Source organism: Sceloporus undulatus, chromosome 8 (genome assembly GCF_019175285.1).
Source record: "Sceloporus undulatus isolate JIND9_A2432 ecotype Alabama chromosome 8, SceUnd_v1.1, whole genome shotgun sequence".
In the NCBI taxonomy this organism is placed as follows: Eukaryota; Metazoa; Chordata; class Lepidosauria; order Squamata; family Phrynosomatidae; genus Sceloporus; species Sceloporus undulatus.
The window spans coordinates 28,104,402-28,123,967 of NC_056529.1; the positions used below are offsets into that span (position 1 = coordinate 28,104,402).

Consider the following 19,566-nt stretch of genomic DNA (forward strand, 5'->3'; position numbering starts at 1 on the left):
CAAGTTTGGAGAAATCAAAGTAGTCCACTTTAGGCACCTAAAAAAAAAAAAGAACCAGGGTGCAAGTTGGGGTGAGAGAGTAGAAAGTCAGGGTGTTCTCAGACTTTTACTATGCTTATCACAGATTTCAATGTTCCTACACAGGGGCTGTCTGTTACTGAACTTGCAGGTGGGTGTACACATTAAAGTTTCTCACTTGCCTTTGTCTCATCTTGGCTGGAGAGCAGGCTGCTATTTGGATTTAACACCACTCTGCCTTCCTTCTTTGGATAATCTGGGTTTTCCAAAAGAAAATTACAAAGTCTGCAAAGAAAAGACAGGCAATTACTGGGAAAGGTCCATCACCAGCACAGTTTCTTCAACACTTCACAACACTTCAGCCCTGGCAAACAGATATGGTTACTACTCAGGATAGCCACAGATGAAACAGAACTAAGAAAAACTAGTGAAACAGGAGACAATGAGAAATCAGAAAACAGTTTCATTACATATCAAGCAACTATCTCCCTGAAACTTAGAAGCTAAGAGAATGCACCTAATTGAGTTCAACTAAAATCAGAGTGAAGCTATGTTTGTTCATTCACAAGTTCTTAAGTATCTTATGTATTAAGAGGTACTCTGTGATTATACCACAAAGGCTTCTACACTTACATGTTTAAATCACAGCAGTCTTTCTTTTTTATAAGTTCCTCAATGTACTCTTTTGTTGCATCTGGAAACCTTGCTTCCTGGATAGGAAAGAAAGAAATACCACTCTGACTGACAAGCAATTCAAAATTATCTTCACATTCTCAATGACAAGTGCATAGAAAATAGGCAACAGAGTTCCAGTCTGGTGTCTGTACATCCATGATACACAACCAAGATGAGAAAAAGCGATACATTATTTTTTAAAAAGTTGTTATTGTTTACCTGGGATCATTTCTGCCATGAATTTAAACACACTCACACACACACATTGCAGAGGAACCAAGGCACTAAAGCAGGTTTACTTTAAAGTATTTTTGTCCAAAGGGGGAATTGCTTATGTAGCAAGTCTCCTGACTAACATGTGAGCAGGGCAGGCTTCCCATGCAACTGTGAAATAAAGCAGACGTGTGTGTGTGTGTGTGTGTGTGTGTGTGTGTGTGTGAGAGAGAGAGAGAGAGAGAGAGAGAGAGAGAGGTATTCTACGCTTCTTCGATTGAACAATGCAACTCTACTACTACTACTACTACACACACACATATAAAATCAGTACCACTCCTCCAAACCCCCGTGGAAAAAAGGCACATTCCTCTGGGGGGAAAAGTGCATGTTCTCTAGTGTGTTCCCTCAAGTGTTGGATTAGTCTAGAGGGGAATAATGGGAAGAGGGTGCAAGAGGAAGAGGATGGGGGCTGGCTTGCCATTGCAGTCAGTGCTTGGCAGCGGCGGCAGCGGCAGCGTTGGCGATGGCTGCTGCTGCTACGGAGCATCCTGCCTCCCTTTTGCAAGAGCAGCAGGAGCAACAGGTAAAAGGCAAGGACAGGGCGAACCGCCCAACCCAGGAGAAAGCCTTCTTGGCCACTCAGTCCAGCCTGGGCCAGGTTCTTGCTCTTCCTGACATCACAAAGGGAAGGGGGCTCTCTGGAATCTTTGCCGCCTCAACCTGGCTGGGCTCCAAGGAGAGAGGCCACTGCGGGCAGGCCTTCTCCAGAGGCGGAGGAACCACGCGGGGCCTCAGCCAGCCAGTTGGGCCCCAAGGAGAGGCCCCCACAGCAAGGCTTCTCCTACACTACCATCTCCTGCGTGGCGCAAGGTCTCAGACAGCCAGCTGGCCCCCACATGGCTCTGCTGCCATTGGAGGAGAGAGGCCTTGCCATGGAGGCATTGCTCCTCGGGGCCCAGCCAGCTAGCTGAAGCCTTGCCCCGCATGGCAGGTGGCGATGGAGGCCCTGCCCTGAGCCCTATCCGAGCCCAGCGAGGCTTTGCATGCGACCACTGCCATGCTTTTAGCACAGCAGGAGACAATGGTAGAGGAAGAGGAGCCGGGACTGGCTCTAAACCCCAGCCAGGACATTCAAAACGGCTAAAAATCGTGAATATCCCGGTAGAACCTGGGATATTGCAACCCTAGACAAGAGACAATAAGAGAATACAACAACTAATAGCAGACTGAGTAGCAACAAGTTGTAAGTACACTTGAGGCTTCAATGTTTAATTCTAGATCATTCTGTTAAAGCTCCCGTCAACGAACTAAAAAGATATGCAATTAACTGAAGGGGGGAAAGAACTCACTCATTAAACGATAATTTGATTGTTCTCTTAAGCTATGTTCCAGTTTTTCTTAAGAAAGCCACCACAAAATGTTTCTTACAGGGCTCTTTTTTTAAACCTACCCCTCTGGGACAAACAGCAGGCAAAACATGTCACAACACACAGAATGCATTTTCAGTTTCTGTAATGCAGCTATGTAAACAAAGTCAGAAGTTACTAGCACAGAAGTATTTTTCATAGCTCTTCTGCCCACATAGTTATGTACTTGTTTTGAAATAAACAGCACTGACTTATAATATTGACTTGCCTGGGGATAGTTCTTACTCAACACAACCAGCCAGGTAAGTGACTACGTAGTTTATTTTGACATATGATACAGTTGGCTCTCCATATCAGCATGGGTTCAGTTCTAGACCTCCCGCCAGCAGATACTAAAAATCAGAGGACCTCAAATCCCATTATTATCAATGAATGCTGATGTTTACTTGTCCACACTGGTGCATCCACATGTACATACCACTACTGACAATTCCAGGGCAGGGCCATCCACAGATGCGCCAATCCATGGATGGCTAGCCCACCAATAGGGCCTACTGCATAAACAGACTGAATGTCCCTTATCCAGAAATCAGAAAACAACCACAACCCCAAAGCTTTTGCCACCAGCCACCTGCTTCTCCCTCCGAGGCAATTGCTGCAGTGCTGCTGCTTGTTCGTCTTTCAGATCCTCAGTTTTTCTCAGTGTTGCATCTCATACACAAGTAGTGAACAAGCAAGATATGAGGCTGGAGAGAAACTGAGGATCTGTGAAATAGTGGAAGGCACAGATTCACACCAAGTACTATGTTGGTTTCCCACCATTTCACAGAACTTCAGTCACTCTCCAGCCTTGCAAATACAGCACATACTACGCTACTTGTGTTGTGTATTATGTATATGGAAATACAGGTATTCTGAAATCTGGAGGTGGGGAGAGGGGGAATCCAAAATATGAAAACCTGATCCCAAGCTTTTTGAATAAGGGGTACTGAACCTGTATATCTGAATGTCCAGCTTCTATGAGCAAAGTAACTTCTTTTTCTCCAAAAACAATGTTTAAAAAAGAGAAATTGATGTTTCACATTCAGCTTCCTGGCTCCATAAAGCAAGTGGGCTGGCACACTTGCATGCTTGCTTAGGATTTGCAATTGATCGCTAACAGAGTAAGTTAATATACAAAAAGAATAGCGCATGTAAATCTGGGAATGACTTTCCCTCTTATTCTCCATATGCAATGCAAAAATGGCTGCAGTGATCATGTGGAAATTTAATGTCACATTTTATTCCCTTATACCTCCATTTGTCTCCATTACATTTATTGACACTTCTATAATGTGTTCTATACAGAGCTGCCCTTGAACACTTTTCGCATTCAAAAGCAACAGCTTGTGCAAAATGTAGAAGTCAGGCTGTTGTGTGGCTCATGCTTATAGACTATATGTCATGGGTCCTGAACCAATTACATTGGCTTTCAGTTTGTTTCTCAGTTGAATTCAAGGTATTGGCTTCAACCTAAATGGCACAGAGCAGATATATAGAAGAATGCCTTCTCCCACAGCAGCTTGCCTGGGTTTTAAGATTTTAGCAGAGACCCGAGTAATGAGCTCCACCGCTCCAAGAGGCTATGGCTAGTGAGTAGATGAGGCAGGGCTTTTTCTGGAGCAGAATCCAATTGTGGAAATCCTTCTCAAGGAAAACTGGGCCAACTCCATACTTGCTGGACTGGTGCTCAAACTCATATTAGGCTGTCTGGCTTTTGGTCTTTAAAACTGGATATTCAAATTGCTTTTAATCTGTTGTTAAATAATGTTTCAATATGTCTTACTGTGCATTGCTTTGGAGAGCGAGGTGGACAGAAAAGCAATTAATACTTTTAACAATTAGTAAATGGAAACGTATCTTGTTTCCCATTAAATGAATCATCCCTGCAAAGCAACTCACTTACTGTTTCTCTGACGAGTAGAGCCATGAGGTCTTTGTCCGGCTGAACAGCACCTTGCTTGGGAATTTCACTGGAGCCAGACTCCAGCGACCCCTGGATGGGAAAAGCCGGGCCGGCCTGTTCATTTATTGCTGCCTGTTGGCCTTCCTTGTCTCCTGGCGGGTGAGCTAGCTGAGGGGATGCGGGGCCTGGAATTCCATCTTGCTGTGGTTCTGGCCTGGGAAAGGCAGGCCCAGGGATCTCCTCTTGGTATACCCTTGGCAGTGGCCCCAGTTCTAGTTCCAATGGCACGTGCCGAGGAGAAAGGAGATTGACTACAGTACGTGCCTCTTTCTCAGCAGGCTGGAAGTAAGGATGGTCCAGCCGAGTGTTCTCCTGGATGCACCGGACAGCTCCTCCAAGGTTTGGCACTAGCCTTGGCTGCAGCTCTTGATCTCTCTTGTCCTGTCCTTCCTGATCAGCTATCAAGACCACCTCTTCCACATTGATGATCTCCTTTTTGTTGCTGGGCCTCGTCTCCCGCGTCCTAGCCATACTGGGCCCAGGCTCGGGTACAGTCCCGCCAACCTCCCTTGGCCCAGCCGGCTCTGGAGACTCTGGAAGCTCCAAGACCTCATTTTCATGTCTGTCCAGTGCCACACTGCTTGTCTTTGCACAGTTCCGGCGAGCTCCATGTCGCCTCGGAGAAGGAGGAGTCCTCACCTTTTGTCCATCATGAGGCCCTGCTGTCACATCACCTTTAGATCCACCTTCCCCTGACTTAACACTTTGCCATGGAGCAGCCGGCCGGATCACATTGGGACGCAGCAGCTTCTTTGATGCCGTCTTTAAAATGGACATAAGAAGCAGTTAGCCTAAGATGAGGTAGGGAGCCCGAGACTATTTAGGTGTTAACAAACTGCAGTTGCCATCAACCTTCACAGATGGCCAAGCTGGTTGGGGCTGATGGGGTAAGCTTGCTTTGTCTATTTTTAATGGATTATTTTAATGGTCAATTGATGTTTTTGGGGAGGGAAGGAATAGTTAGGATATTAGGTTTTGTATGGATTCTTTGATTTGTAACCCACCTTGATTGCCTTTTGATAGAGAGGCAGGGTAAATATAAAGTTTATTATTAGTATGATTATTATTGTGTAAAATAACAGCTGGAGGGCCACAGGTTCCTCAGTCCCAGACTACACATTTCTACTGAACAAAGATTTATATCTGATCTATTTAATTTAGGTGGGATACAGACTGCCCCTTAGAGGCAGCATGCACCTGCCCCTTTCCCGACGGATCGGGGCCTGAGCTGCCACAGCTGCAGCCCCGGAGGCCCCGATCTGCCGCTTTTCCTGGCCTCAGGGAAGGGGCAAAAAGCCGTTTCCTCATGGCCTGGAAAGGGGTGTCCTTGGGACTTCATGCCCCAAGGATACCCCAACAGCGGCAGGGAGGCAGAGAAAGGGGCCACTCAGACCCTTTCTCTTTTGTGTCGCTGGCGCAGCTGTGTAAAGGCTGCGCCAGCAACACAGACGGCAAAAGGAGCTCCAAAACGGAGCTCCTTCCGGCGCCGCTGAAAGGGCGCCACAAGCGCCCTGCAGCGGCGCACACGTGTCATGCCCATGCTGCTCCATTTGGAGGCAGCGCAGCCGTGAGGTCGTAATGGCGGTGCCCATGTAGACAGGGCACTGCCATTACAACGCCGCAGGTACGTGCTAGGGTTGTGGGGTGTCTGGAAAGGTCGCCTCGAGGCAACTCTAGCATGTATCCAGGCTGGCGCTTTGCGCCGGTCTGGATACCGCCTTAAATAGGTACGCCCTGTCTTTCTACCTTACTACAGGCTTTCAAACTGCCTTACAGGCTGTCTATCTCATGACAGATTATAAATGGCAAAGAATGTCAGCCTGGGCTCAGGATGTTCTACCTCAGCCAGGAATCTATGGTAAACGTGAGAGGTTTTATATCAGTCACTATATCCCAGCCTACCCACCTCACATGCCCACTGAGAGGACAAATGGGCGCAAGAGACGTCATGTGCACAGTTCAGAGGGTTTTTTAGGGAAGGGGATTTTTTTAAAAAAGATTAACAACTTATTAAAAATAAATAAAACAGATGCAATAAACATCTTGTGCCCTCTCCAAAAAAAGTCAGAATATGCAATACTAGGGGGGGGGGGGAACACTACCAGTTATCACACTAGACTACTTTTGTGGGGATCTTTTCTTCCAAAGAATCATACATTCTTTGCATGCAACAGTGGCTTACACAAAGCAGCAAAAAAATGTGAAATGAATCATAAGTACTTTGCTACATGCACATTCAGATTTTAGTTTGACCTTGCGATCTAACAGCCAACGGTTGTCAATATGTGACTGAGGAAGAGAGGAGGGAAACACTGACGACTGAGACCAGTATGGGTTATGGGTGCTTGCACATTTTTCAGATGTTTTTAAGAATGATGTTACTATAAGTAACTACCACAGCCCCCCGCCCCCAATAAACAGCAAGAAACTTACCAATAGCTAAAGCAACAATCTAGGTTTCAAGAGGTAAAAAAGAGAAGCAGAAAGTGTCTCCTCTTTTCTCTGGGGTTCAGAATGACCCTAGCCTGAGCCAGTTTTGAAAGAGTAACAAAACAGTTCTGGGAAGGGGTTTGACAGTCTGTGTTAAAATAGCACAACATTTTATTGTTCAGAACATGAGGGACTAAATCCAATTGCTAGTCCCAGCCACAGAAGACCTATTGATTCAGGAATTGATCCAGTTGGTCTTCTCTAGTTGGGATTAACAACTGGATTTAGGCTGTGAAATTCCTCGACCAAATCATTAGCAGGAAAGAACAGGGTTGGTTTTTTTAATGCAATAGTTGAAAGATTGTGAGACAAATTGCCTAAAAGAAGCTCACTGTCCTTCCTTGTTACGTTTTAGGAAGTTCTGCAAACCTTTGTCAGGCAGACATCCAGACACCAAACAAAAATGATTTCAGAATGAGAGAAAAGATATGGATTTGTGCCGCTATTGCTCAGTTTATATTTTATTATAACCTACATTATGATGGCAGGATAAACCTCCTAAATAGCTGCAGAAAGCCAGATTAAAAACACTGAATTAAAACTTGCAATAGAATTTTCACAGGCATTAGTAATCTGGTAAACAATACATCCAGCCTTCTATTTCTATATTAATCCATCAAAGAAATACGTATTCTACTGTATTTTGTATTTAAAGTGAAAATTGGAAAGATTTATAGTTTCTTGGTGAATAAACGTAAGAAAAAAACACAGATGGTACAAGATATATACCAGTTTATTGTTGTCCACTGGAAATATTGGTGAAATAGAGTGGGGGAGACTTACCTCCATCAAGATGACTACATCATCATCTTCCTCCTCATCTTCCCACTGCCGATGAACAGGTACGTCTAGCATCACAGGCACTTCTTCATCCGAGGAGTCAGATATGGTGATAAGCCCCTCGTCTCTGTGGTTAATCCTATCTGAAGGAAGGAGGACACACTTATCTACCAGCTGAAGCATTACAGCAGCTCATAAATATTTATTCTTTACTTCTTATGGCTCCACGTTGAAATATGTTTCCTGAGTTTGCATTGTAATAAGGTGGAAGAGGAACTCAAGGGCACTAACTCTAGAATAGCTTGCCATTCGTCCCTTGTCAAGACTTGTCAGATCAAGGGTACACAACACACACACAAATCTTCAGTGCCGCTAAGATGCTATTGCCCCAAATGGTAGCAAAACAACTGCAGATGCCAGAATGTACCTGTGAAAATCAAGTAAGCCTTGTGAGAAAGATTCAATTTGAGGAGGGAGGCCAAGAGTTGAACTCCATTTGCAGTGGAAGGTTGATAGCCACTGAGACCACCATGGAAACCAAAGCTTCTAAAGAACTTACGGTCACACCATAAATGAGAAGCCTCCAAGTCATTTTATCATCCAAAGGTCTGCTCAGGTGTTGCAGACTCAGGGCCCTGGCTACCTTGACTGAGTCTATCCACCTGGAATGGGGTCTTCCTCTTCCACTTCCTTCTACCTTACCAAACATTATTGTCTTTTCTAGTGGGTCATGTCTACTCAGGATACGGTCAAAGTATGACAGCCCCAGTTTGGTCATTTGGAGTCTAGAGAGAGATCAGGCTTGATCTGTTCTAAAACCCATTTATATTTGTCTTTTTAGCAGTCCATGGTATTTCCACAACTCTTCTCCATCACCACATTTCAAGCGAGTTGATTCTCTTCACACAGAAATTGAAAACACAATGGCATGGACAATCCAAACTTTAGTATTCAATGATATATCTTGATAGTTCAGAATCTTGTCTGGCTAACTTACCTTTCCCTCGGTGGCTCTGGAAACTATTCAAGTCAATGACTTCTTCATTTCCACCGCCCTCTTCCATGTTAGAAAACTATGCACTCAAGGGCCAACACCTGAGCATGGCACTCACTCCTTCAAGAGCACCTAGAAAAAAAGAAGAGACATATCTGACTTTTCTGTACATGGTAGAAACTCCAGACAGAGTTCTACACAATGTTTGCTTTCCATCACCTTAATGAAGATCAGCAGCAGAGCAAAAATTCATAGTTATTCTTTAAAATGCTGGTGTTAATTGAAAGGCTGCTCAAAGACACATAGAAAATCCTTGTCCAAATATACAATAATCCCATATGCAATTGTTAATCCACTCACAAGCAAGGCTTCTATTTACCTGAAGATCTACCACACAAGCACAGAATCTAATTTTCGACACAAATTTGCCTACCTTAGGACTACAGAATCCTATGCTGTATAAAAACAACACTGGGACTGACCTCTAAACAGATGTGCAAGGACGAAAATTGAAAAATTCTCATGTTTCACTGGAAATTAGAAATTTTAGTCCCCACAGTGGGGATGGGGGGGGGCCTAAACCCAGGAAAACCCAATTTATCAGCACAAGTGCTCTTTTGGGTATTGATCTTTTTCCAAAGCAAACCTATGAAAGCTCCACCATCCCATACACCATCTCTGGGTCCCTCTGCCATAGACTTTGCTTCCCATCACTTCAATAACTAAAGAAGTTTCCACACCAATAGCTCCTAAGGTTAATATAAGATACTCTACTGGGATTCCTTCCTTTTCCTCAGAAACACTTATGTTATTTAATTGGGTCAGCGCTGGTTTATACTTGGATGGGAGGCTGCCAATGAACACTGGGTGCTGTAGGCTACATTTCGGAGGAAGGAGCTGGCAAAATCACCTTGCCTAAGAAAACCCTATGAAATTCATGGGGCCACCATAAGTCGACAGACAACTTGGAGGCACACATCGACTAACTAAATATTGAAGCCCACTTGATCCAGCCACCCATGTTAGTGTAGTTATGATTCCTGGAATGCTTTACTTTCCCCTTTCACAGGACCAAAGCTTGCAAAGGTTACTTTTTTGATTACAATTCCCCAAATTCCCTAGCCAGCAAGAGTAGAAGCCATGCCAAGAGGAAGATTCTGAACCTTTATGCGGACAGAGTAACATTCCCAGCCTCTCCAGTGGAGACAATATTGTCAACTCTTTTCTCTCATAGGCAGTCGCATCGGCCAATAGGTTACCAGTTATACTGAGAACGTTCATGTGGCTAAAATGGAATGTGCTGAGTTAATGGAGCAAACCCCAAAGAAGAAAACAAGCGCCTGTCATCATGCTGAAGCCTCTGTCCGGTCCCAGCTGAAAGGGGAAATTATCTTAGTAACAACAGGACTAAACCTCTGACTAAGCCAAGTATGCATGCTTTTGGGGAACTGAAACTGAAAGTTCTCAGAGCTTCAGGGCAAGAAAGCCACACAGGACAATCTTTAAAACAATGCTGGCAGCATAATTTACAAGCTGGGGTGGATGCACACACCCATGTTCCCAGAAATCGAACTAGCAAGTAAAACTGCACACAGAAAACTGTTATAGATTGGGTCTCCCTTATCCAAAATACTTGAGACCAGAAGAGTTTTGGATCTCAGATTTTGGAATATTGGTGTATTATCGAAAGATGAAATCGGTCCATTTTTCGTTTACACTTTATAAACATAGCCTGAAGGTAATGTTATAAATAATATTTTTAATACTATTGTGCATGAAATACAGTTTGTGTGCAGTGAACGATCAGAAAGGAATGGTGTTACTATCTCAGCCACCCATGTGGACAATTTTGGAGGATTTCAGATTTCCAGATTGGGGAGACTCAATCTGTATGTAAACACAGGCCTGTTTATGTCCCAATATCTCAGTATGCACAGAATTGATAGGAGTATGATGTCTAAACTGAGGGAATGAATAGTGCCACTCTATTCTGCTTTGGTCCGACCTCACCTGGAAAACTGTGTCCAGTTCTGGGTACCACAATTCAAGAAGGTTAAGAGGTGATATGACAGCCCTGTTTAAGTATTTGATGGGGTGTCATATTGAGGGTGGAGCAAGTTTGTTTTCTGCTGCTCCAGAGACTAGGATTCAGAGCAATGGATGCAAGCTACAGGAAAAGAGACTCCACCTCAACATTAGGAAGAACTTCTTGACAGTAAGAGCTGTTCAACAGTGGAACAAACTCCCTTAGAGTGGAATCTCCATCTTTGGAGGTCTTTAAACAGAGGCTGGATGGCCATCGAATGTCACAGGGAAGGCTTGAATGGTGTATTTCTGTATAGTAGAATAGGGTTGGACTGGTTGCTCCTTCTGGTTTCTTCCATGATTCCATGATGTTAGCTGCTTCAGGGACAAATTTTGCAGGAAGGCAGTAAATTGTGTAAAATACCTTCTTTTTACCTCCACTACAACCCTACAATCTATGTCAATTTCCACTTAAATATCATGCATTCCAACATTTCACAGATGAAAACGAGGACATGTATAGAAGTATTTACAAAGCTAGTTTAAAAGAGTAAAGGATATCTCATATCTCCTTTGAAGAAAATGAAAATCAATAGGGATTGAAACAACACCAATCCCTGATCCTAACAGGTGCTGATGCTTCACACCAAAAGAACTGTGACAGCAGTGAAGACTTTCAACTGAAGACACATTTCTTATCTCAACCTTTGCATCCATTTTGAACTTACCTTGCCACTTGACAGTGTCCAAGAGAACTAATAATAAGAACAGAGGGCCAGGTAAAATTCCAGAACAACTTAGCTGGGAAGATTTTAACATGCTTGCCAATGTGCATCCCAATTAAAAGGTGCCAAAAATAATTAAGAAAGCATTAATTTCTTTCCTAACCTGGCACGGCCACAAAGAAGGCACTGTACTATCAAAGGTACGGCTGGTATAAAGAAGACAGGCAGGAAAGGTTTCTCAAGCAGTCCCAAAAAACAGACAGGTATTTGAGAGAGAGGGGAGGGAGAAACCAGATGTTCCTTTAAACATCCTTGCCCAAAACTCTTGGGTTTTGAAGGCCATAAGCAGAAGCTCAAACCATGTCAGGAAATGGATGATCAAGGAGCACCAATTACTTTGGCTGATGGTTTAAATAACATTCAAAAATGAGAGAAGGCGAAAATAAAGGAAAATGCATTTGTGCCAGGATGCCTCGCAAAGATACAACTTTGGTCTTTCTGCAACTTCAACAGCTGCTGCCCCTGAACCTTTCCATCAGGAGGGAACATTCAATGAGCTGCAGATAATGCTATGTGGTGAGTTGAATTCCCATCACCCAGACACACTTGAGCTCCTTTGCAACTGATGCTGCTCCATCCAAATCCCTGCAGCTGCCTGCGTGAAGCAACAGTGGTTAGAACTGGCCCCTGCAACAAACTCCTTCTGTTAACAAGGTCATAGCCTGCCTAGAACAAATCTCAACAACATGCCATTTAATAAAAGATGTATTCTTTCCTTATTATGATAACAGCTAACAGTTATTTAAACCCCTCAGTTTAAAGTCTTCATCTAGCCATTCCTTCCACAACAAGGCTGAAGAAGATTGTCTCTTCAAGCTAAGCCAATAAAACCAATAGCTTAAAGCACGCTCAATTCCAGCATGCCTCGTCCATCTAGAAAGGGAAAAGTTGGCAGCAAACAGACACATTATAAAGCCAAGAGTGAATAAGCCCAATTTAATTTTGCATGCAGTACAATCACGTGAGAACACTTCAGACGACAGGTAGGAGCATGTGTGCCTATTCCAATGCTACGCGATAAAAAAGCTTGACGACAAAAACAAAAGAAGACAGGGAAAAAGCTAGGCAGAACACTTTAACACTTTCCCCCCGCTGTGCTAGATTTGTGTGTGTGTGGAATCTCCCCTGGTGATCCAGCATTCAAACAGGCCAGTTTCCATCTGCAGCAACAAGAGAGATCTGAAATAATGCTTAAAAAAATTAAAATGACTTATGTCCTGCTGACTGCGCATACAGTTTATAATATTTCAAAATATCAACTTTCATACCTCCCTCCCAATTCCCAGAACTGTATACCTCATCATAGAAGATGGTTCTGAGAAGGCTTATCCCTTCCCCACTCTTATCTGTAAATGACACAAGAAAGTCCATGCCTCTGTTTTGGCTCCAAGGCATTTTTGCTTGACATGCGACATGGGCACAAAGGGGGCCAGAACCACTGTTGCTTCCCAGAAGGCTGATTTCCCATAAGACTTGGCATCCTTGGAGCAGGGAGGAGCAAGCTACTGTCCTCAATTCTACACCATCTTCCATTCCCAGAAGAGCTGCACATGATCTGAAGTCATCTTTACTAGCAGTAGCACACCCAATTGTTCCATTCACACACCCAACAGCCCTGAGGCCCATTCTTCAGTTCTGTATATTGAGCTGCTCTCAGTCTGGAGAGAACTGGGATGGTTGGAAGAGATGAGTATCTAGAACTATATGCAATAGGTGATTTTAGACACATAGATGGTTTTTTCCTCTCCAATACTCTCTACTGAACTGGTCATCAGAAAGCAAGGACTGTATCTGGACAGCTAGTTAAGGTAACTCCTGTAACCTGGACATTGTCCTACCTTAGCCAACTTGCAGGCAATTCAAGTGCCACATATAAGTAAAGTAAATATATCTAGGCAGGAAAGGTAATAAATATTTATGGGTCTGTAAAAATTGCAGACTTATCTGACTAGCCCATGTGTGGGAAGAGATGAAGGAGACCCAGCTTAGCACAAACAAAAGATTTGCTGCCCAGCATCTCCAAGTAAGAAGAGAAGTAGCAGAAGGTGAATAGGAGGGGTTGGGAAAGACTCTGTAGCAAAGCTAGAATCAGTATCCATCATCCTAGAATGAAACTGTTGTGATGTCTGTAGTAGGGTCCCAATTTCCAGTGCTGGGGCGCTTGGAGTTGAGCTTCTTAATTTTCCACAGTGGCTATGGCCTTTTCTTGTTCCAGGGCACAGTAGCAAATTTAAAAGCTCCTAAACAACAGAGCATGCTGTTACTTGGCCATCTACCATCAAGTGGAAGCACCACTATAGCCTCCTCAGCACTACCCCAGAGGACACTTTATTGAGCATCTCCTCAAATTTGGAGCTGGCTCTGCCCTAAAGAGCTACGTCCAGGAATAAATAAAACTCTTACACTGGCATATGCCACAACAAAACAGTTAAAAGGTAATATACACAATAGGGGAGTTAACTGGATGATGAAGAAGAAAAGAATGAGCTACTTAAAAGATAGTGACAGGCCCACTGTTCAGACACACACATTTTCACAGCATTTCAATACAGGTTTTAAAGCTACTATTTTGCCATATTGCAAAGCGCTCTCTCAGCTTATCCTTGATGGCGTTTCATACACGAAGCATTTCACAACGCGCGAGATCTGTCAATCGACATACAGTACTCCTTGTGAAACAAACCCTCATGCCACACTTGAGGCAGGGCAGAGGATTGCTGTCTCCAGCAACAAAATGTTGTCAGTGTAGGAGGACAAGGTCTCTGGTGCAGCTGTAGATCATCACTGCCAGCCTCCACAGCAAACGGCTGAAAAGGATGGCCAACGCTGCCTAAAATCTGGGTGGACCCAAACTTGGGAAAGGATGGATTGAGTCTCCCTTGTTCAAAACGTTTGGGACCAGAAGTGTTTTGGAATTCAGATATTTGTGAATTTTGCACTATTTACATACACTTTGGGCCCATACAGACAGGCCAAAATAAAGCTGCTTCGGGTCACTTTGGAGGTATACTGTTTAAACGATGCATGCATCCTAAGAGGCTGGAAGCCACACCAAAGCCACAATCCAGTCCTAAGGACTAGAGTGCAGCTTTGGCACAGCTTCTGGCCTCTTAGGATGCATGCATCATTTAAACAGTATACCTCCAAAGTGGCCTGAAGCAGCTTTATTTTGGCCTGTCTGTATGAGCCCATAGTGAGATATCTTGGAGATGGGACCCAAGCCTAAACATGAAATTTATTTATCTTTCACATACACCTTATTAACACAACCTGAAGGTAATTTTATACACCATATTTTTTAATAATTTTGTGCATGAAACAAAACTTGTGTACACTGAACTATCAGCAAGAAAAGGTGTGACTATCTCAGCCACCCTTGAAAAAAAGTTTGGTTTTGGGAGTATTTCGGAATTTCGGATGAAGGAGACTCAAGCTGTATATGTAATGGATAGATAGATAAATCTGCTGTGGCCATTGCCCCAGAGGGAGAGAAGAACCAGCGAACTGGATCCCTTCCCCACCACCATTCGCTTCTCCTTTTGTGTCATGTCTTTTTAGATTGTAAGCCTGAGGGCAGGGAAATTAAATTAAAATAATAATAATAATGATAATAATTGTAAGCTGCTCTGAGAGCCTTTGTGGCTGAAGAGTGGAGTATAAATACTACAGACAGAAGACAGATAGAAGAGCCAGCATGGCATAGTAGTTTCAGGGCTAGATTACGACTCTGGAAACCAGGGTTCTCAGCTCAGCCATGAAACCCATTGGGTGACCTTGGGCAAACCACATACTCTCAGCCTCAGGGGAAGGCAATGGCAAGCTTCCTCTAAACCAGCGGTTCTCAACCTGTGGGTTGCGACCACTTTGGGGGTCAAACAACCCTTTCACAGGGTCCGCCCAAGACTAATGGAAAAAGGAACGTTAGTACTTACCTGAGATACGTCCCTTTCCAGCAGAGAAGGTCCTAAGACCATTTCCGATGGTCTTAGGAACCAAGACAAAAATAATCTTATGGTTGGGGGTCACCACAACATGAGGAACTGTATTAAAGGGCCGCGGCATTAGGAAGGTTAAGAACCATTGCTCTAAACAAATCTTGCCAAGGAAACCCAATAATAGGGTTGCCTTAAGTGTCACCATAAGTTGGAAATGACTTGAAGGCATGCAACAACAGCATATGCAGCAACACAACTGCATCAAAGGGGGGGGGGGAATCCAGGGTAATAATGTTCTTCATCAGTATAATCAGTGGAATGCCATGCAAGTGTATTGAGAATATAGCCCCCAGAGTTCAGCAGGCCTTACTTACTACCAGATAAATGTGAACAAGCAATCTAAACACTCCTCTCTCCTAACCTAACTGCTTCTCACGCTTCATTATGTTATCGAGTTATAGATTTGGAAAGGGAAAAACAAAGTTCTCCCTTCCAAATGCTAGCAGAACAAGGTTCCCACAGAACCATGTCATCTCTGAAGAAACGCACACTCAGTCTGCCAAGGTCACCCACACAATGTGTGCCATCTCTGAAGCCACAGTGCCATCTCCCCCAAAGTCCCATGTCCTTATCATCTCCCACTTCACCCACATCAGGAATAGACTGCTGCTATACTTTCTCTGTATACACAACCAGCCCATGAATGGGGACAGATTTTGATCCTGCGTTGAAACTGGGAGTGTAACCTTGCAATGACAATGAGCAATAGTGGGCTTTTTCCCCCCCCCAAGGAGGAATGAAATAGCCTTGGGAAAGAAAAGAGCAAAGAGGAAAGGGAATGGGGGAGGTATCAGAGAGGACATAAGACTGACTTTGGGAACAGGTGGAAGACAAGGCAGCTGGGAGATGAAAAGGAGAACCGAAAGAAAGGAAAGAAGGGGGATGAGACTAGATGGGCAAAAGGACAAGGCAGGTATGGAGGCTGAAGGTTAAGGTTCTAAGCGCACAAACTTGGGCTGCCTAAAGTAAGGCCTGTTACAGACTGCCAAAATAAAGCTGCTTCGGGTCTTTGGAGGTATGCTGTTTAAATGATGCATGCACCCTAAGAATCCAGAAGCTGCACCAAAGCTGCACTCCAGTGCTTAGGAATGGAGTGTGGCTTTGGCACGACCTTCGGACTCTTAGGACCCATGCATCATTTAAATAGCATATCTCCAAAGAGACCCGAAGCAGCTTTATTTTTGCAGTCTGTAACAGGCCTATAAACAAGATCAGAGAGGCTGACAAAGAAGCCCTAGGAAAAGCTGGAGCAAAAAGACAGGAAGTTAATGACACAGAAGGCAGAAATGGTGCGAACAGGGAAAAGACGCAAAGCAGGCAGGAAGGTCAAGAAGGTATAAGAATCTGCTTTCTACTGTTTCTGGACCATTGGTTCGTTTGGTTCAACCATGTCTGCAGCTCTCCCAGGTTTTGCCAACCCTACCTGGAAACACCTTGGCTTGGAACTGGGGCTTTCTGCCAACAGAGCATGCATTGCTTCTACTGGGCTACAACTTCTCCATGATGATGATGATGATGATGATGATGCAGGAGCAAAGAAGAGGACTAGGTACAAACAGGTGGAGAAGGAGGCAGCAGACAAGGGAAACTGGCTGGAAGAGAGAAGCGTTGTGGTCAATGGGGCTGCAAGGGTGAGAAATAAGGGGAGATGCCAAGCCAAGAGGGTGTGGGTTGTGGAGAGGAGTCTTCTGTCTGCCTACTGGGACTGCATCCACACTGGAGGAATAACCCAGTTTGGCACCGCTTTAACTCTTCTCTGACTCAATGCTATGGAATTCTGGGAGTTGGAGTTTGTTGTGGGGCCCAGAACGGAGCTTTGCTCCGCTCTGGGCCCCACAACAAACTCCAACTCCCAGAATTCCATAGCAAAGTGTCAGACAACAAAAAGCGGTGCCAAACTGGGTTATTCCTCCAGTGTGGATGCAGCAGAGTCAGAGAAGGCAAACTGAAGGTAGGAATGAAGGAGACCTAGGAGAGAAAAAGATGGTGCTGATAATAAGTAGGGCCTAAATGGGGGCAGCTATAAGGAGACCAAGAAGGCAAAGAGATCTCAAGCAGGTCAAGCCTGAACTCTCCCTGGAAGCCAAGACTGAGGCCATCAGGCGCATCCTGAGAAGGCAGGACTGGGTCGAAAAGACCCCAATGCTTGGAAGGGGAAGGAGGGGGTCCTTTGGGGAAGAAGGGAGCTCCTTTCCCAAGGCAGGGAGAGGGGAAAGTGTGGCCAAGGCAAAGTGGGGCAGAGGCAAGAAGAGGAAGAGAAGGGGGTCTTGTAGTGTGGAAGGGGCTGAAGGGGAGGCTAGGGAAGCCCCCTTCCTGAGGCAGACATAAGAGGAGGAAGAGAGAGAGCTAAAGGAGGGAAGAGGGGACCAAAAGTGCTGCCAAGGAGCAGAGGCAAAAGGAGGGAGAGAAGGGGGTCCTGTGGGGAGGAAGGGGCTAAAAGGGGAACAGGGGCAGCTCTCCTCCTGGGGCAAACAAGAGAAAGAGATCAAGGAGAGGCGCTGGCAGGGGAAAGTGGGGCAGGAGGAGGAGGAGGGGTCCTGTGGGGAGGAAGGGGCTAAAAGGGAGACCCCTTCCTTAGAGAAACAGAGGGGGAGATAGGAAGGGGCGCTGCCAAGGGAAAGTGAGGCAAAGACAAAAGGAGGGAGGAGAGAGGGGCTAAAGGGGAGAAGAGGGGAAAGGAGTGTTGCCAAGGGAAAGTGGGGCAGGTAGAGAAGGGGCTCCTGTGGGGAGGAAGGGGAGACCAGGGGAGAGGAGGAAAGGTGGGGCAGGAGAAGGGAGAGAGGGGAGCCCTAGGGAGAGGAAGGGTCCCAAGGAGGGCAGAGGGGGAGGCGGCCGCTCACTCACCAGCCAGGGCCGGCCGGCCTGCCTTCCTTCCTTCTTGCCTCTCTCCGTCCAGGCCTCCCCTCAGACCTCCTTCCTTCCTTCCTTCGCCAGAGACCGACCGGGGCTTGTCTCAGGCTCCTTCCGGCCTCGGCCCTCGCCGCGCGCCCCCCTCCCACGTGACCCACGGAGGCGGAAGAGGGAAGAGCGAGAGAGAGAACTGTCCAGGGACCATAGAGAGCCAAGCCAGGGGGACAGAGCGGCCTCTTGCGTCGACGCCGCTCTCTCGGGGCACGCGCATCATAGAGACCCGAGGGAAGGGGTCACGTGACGCCCCCGAGTCCTCAGAGGCGGAAGCCGGGCTTCTCTCGCTCGTTTATGTATTTCCCAGGCGCCTCAAGTCATGGCTCCTTGTTATTGGCTGCGTCCACAGTGGAGAAATAACCCGGTCTGGAGCCGCTTTAACCTTTAAGCCAACTCCATCTGGGAAGATAGGAACTTTCAGATGCCCTGGACCCTAAACTTATAAAGTAGTGGTTCCCAAACTTTGGTCCTCCAGGCTTTGGGACTTCAACTCCCAGAAGCCGCAGCCAGGTTGGCCAACTGTCAGGAATTCTGGGAGATGGAGTCCCGAAACATCTGGAAGACCAACGTTTGGGAATCACTGCTATAGAGGTCATAGGTCACAACCAGTTTGAATTAGAATCATAGACTCCTAGAGTTGGAAGGGACCCCAAGGGCCCTGATCCAGTCCAACCCCCTTCTTCTGCCATGCAGGAACTCTCAATCAAAGCATCCCCAAGAAATGGCTGTCCAGCCTCTGCTTAAAGACAGCCAACAAAGAAAGAGACTCCACTACACTCCAAGGAAGGAGTGTGTTCCACTCTCAAACAGCCCTTACTCTCAGGAAGTTCCTCCTAATGTTGAGGCGGAATCTCTTTTCCTGGAACTTGCATCCATTGTTCCAGGTCCTGTATTCCGGAGCATCAGAAAACAAGCTTGCTCCATCCTCAATATGACATCTCTTCAAACATTTAAACAGGGCTATCATGTTACCTCGTAACACTTTGCCAGGCTAAACATACCCAGCCATAAGGCATGGCTTCCAGACCCTTCACCATCTTAGTCACCCTCCTTTGGACACATGGCTCCAGTTTCTCAATGTCCTTTTCCAATTGTGGTGTCCAGAACTGGATCCAGTATTATTCCAGGTGGGGCCTGACCAGAGCAGAATACAGTGGCACTATCACTTCCCTTGATCTAGACACTATACTTCTATTGATGCAGCCTAGAATCGCATTGGCCGTTTTAGCTGCCACATCACACTGTTGACTCATGTTCCACTTGTGGTCCACTAGGACTCCTAGCTCCCTTTCATATGGAGTCTCCTTAAGCC

General features: G+C 45.5%; 1 protein-coding gene across 1 annotated transcript in view; it reads right to left on the bottom strand.

Annotated features, from left to right (window-relative positions):
* RNF216 (ring finger protein 216) overlaps positions 1–18,352 on the bottom strand; it is a 74,257-nt gene extending 55,905 nt beyond the window's left edge. The window contains 7 exon segments of the mRNA XM_042437715.1: positions 1–37; positions 201–303; positions 652–728; positions 4,222–5,043; positions 7,555–7,694; positions 8,549–8,677; positions 18,195–18,352. The exon segment at positions 1–37 is cut by the window's left edge and continues 8 nt beyond it. Coding sequence (XP_042293649.1) covers positions 1–37; positions 201–303; positions 652–728; positions 4,222–5,043; positions 7,555–7,694; positions 8,549–8,615 — 1,246 coding nt within the window. The 5' untranslated portion in view covers positions 8,616–8,677; positions 18,195–18,352.
* Positions 18,353–19,566: the final 1,214 nt, after the last annotated feature.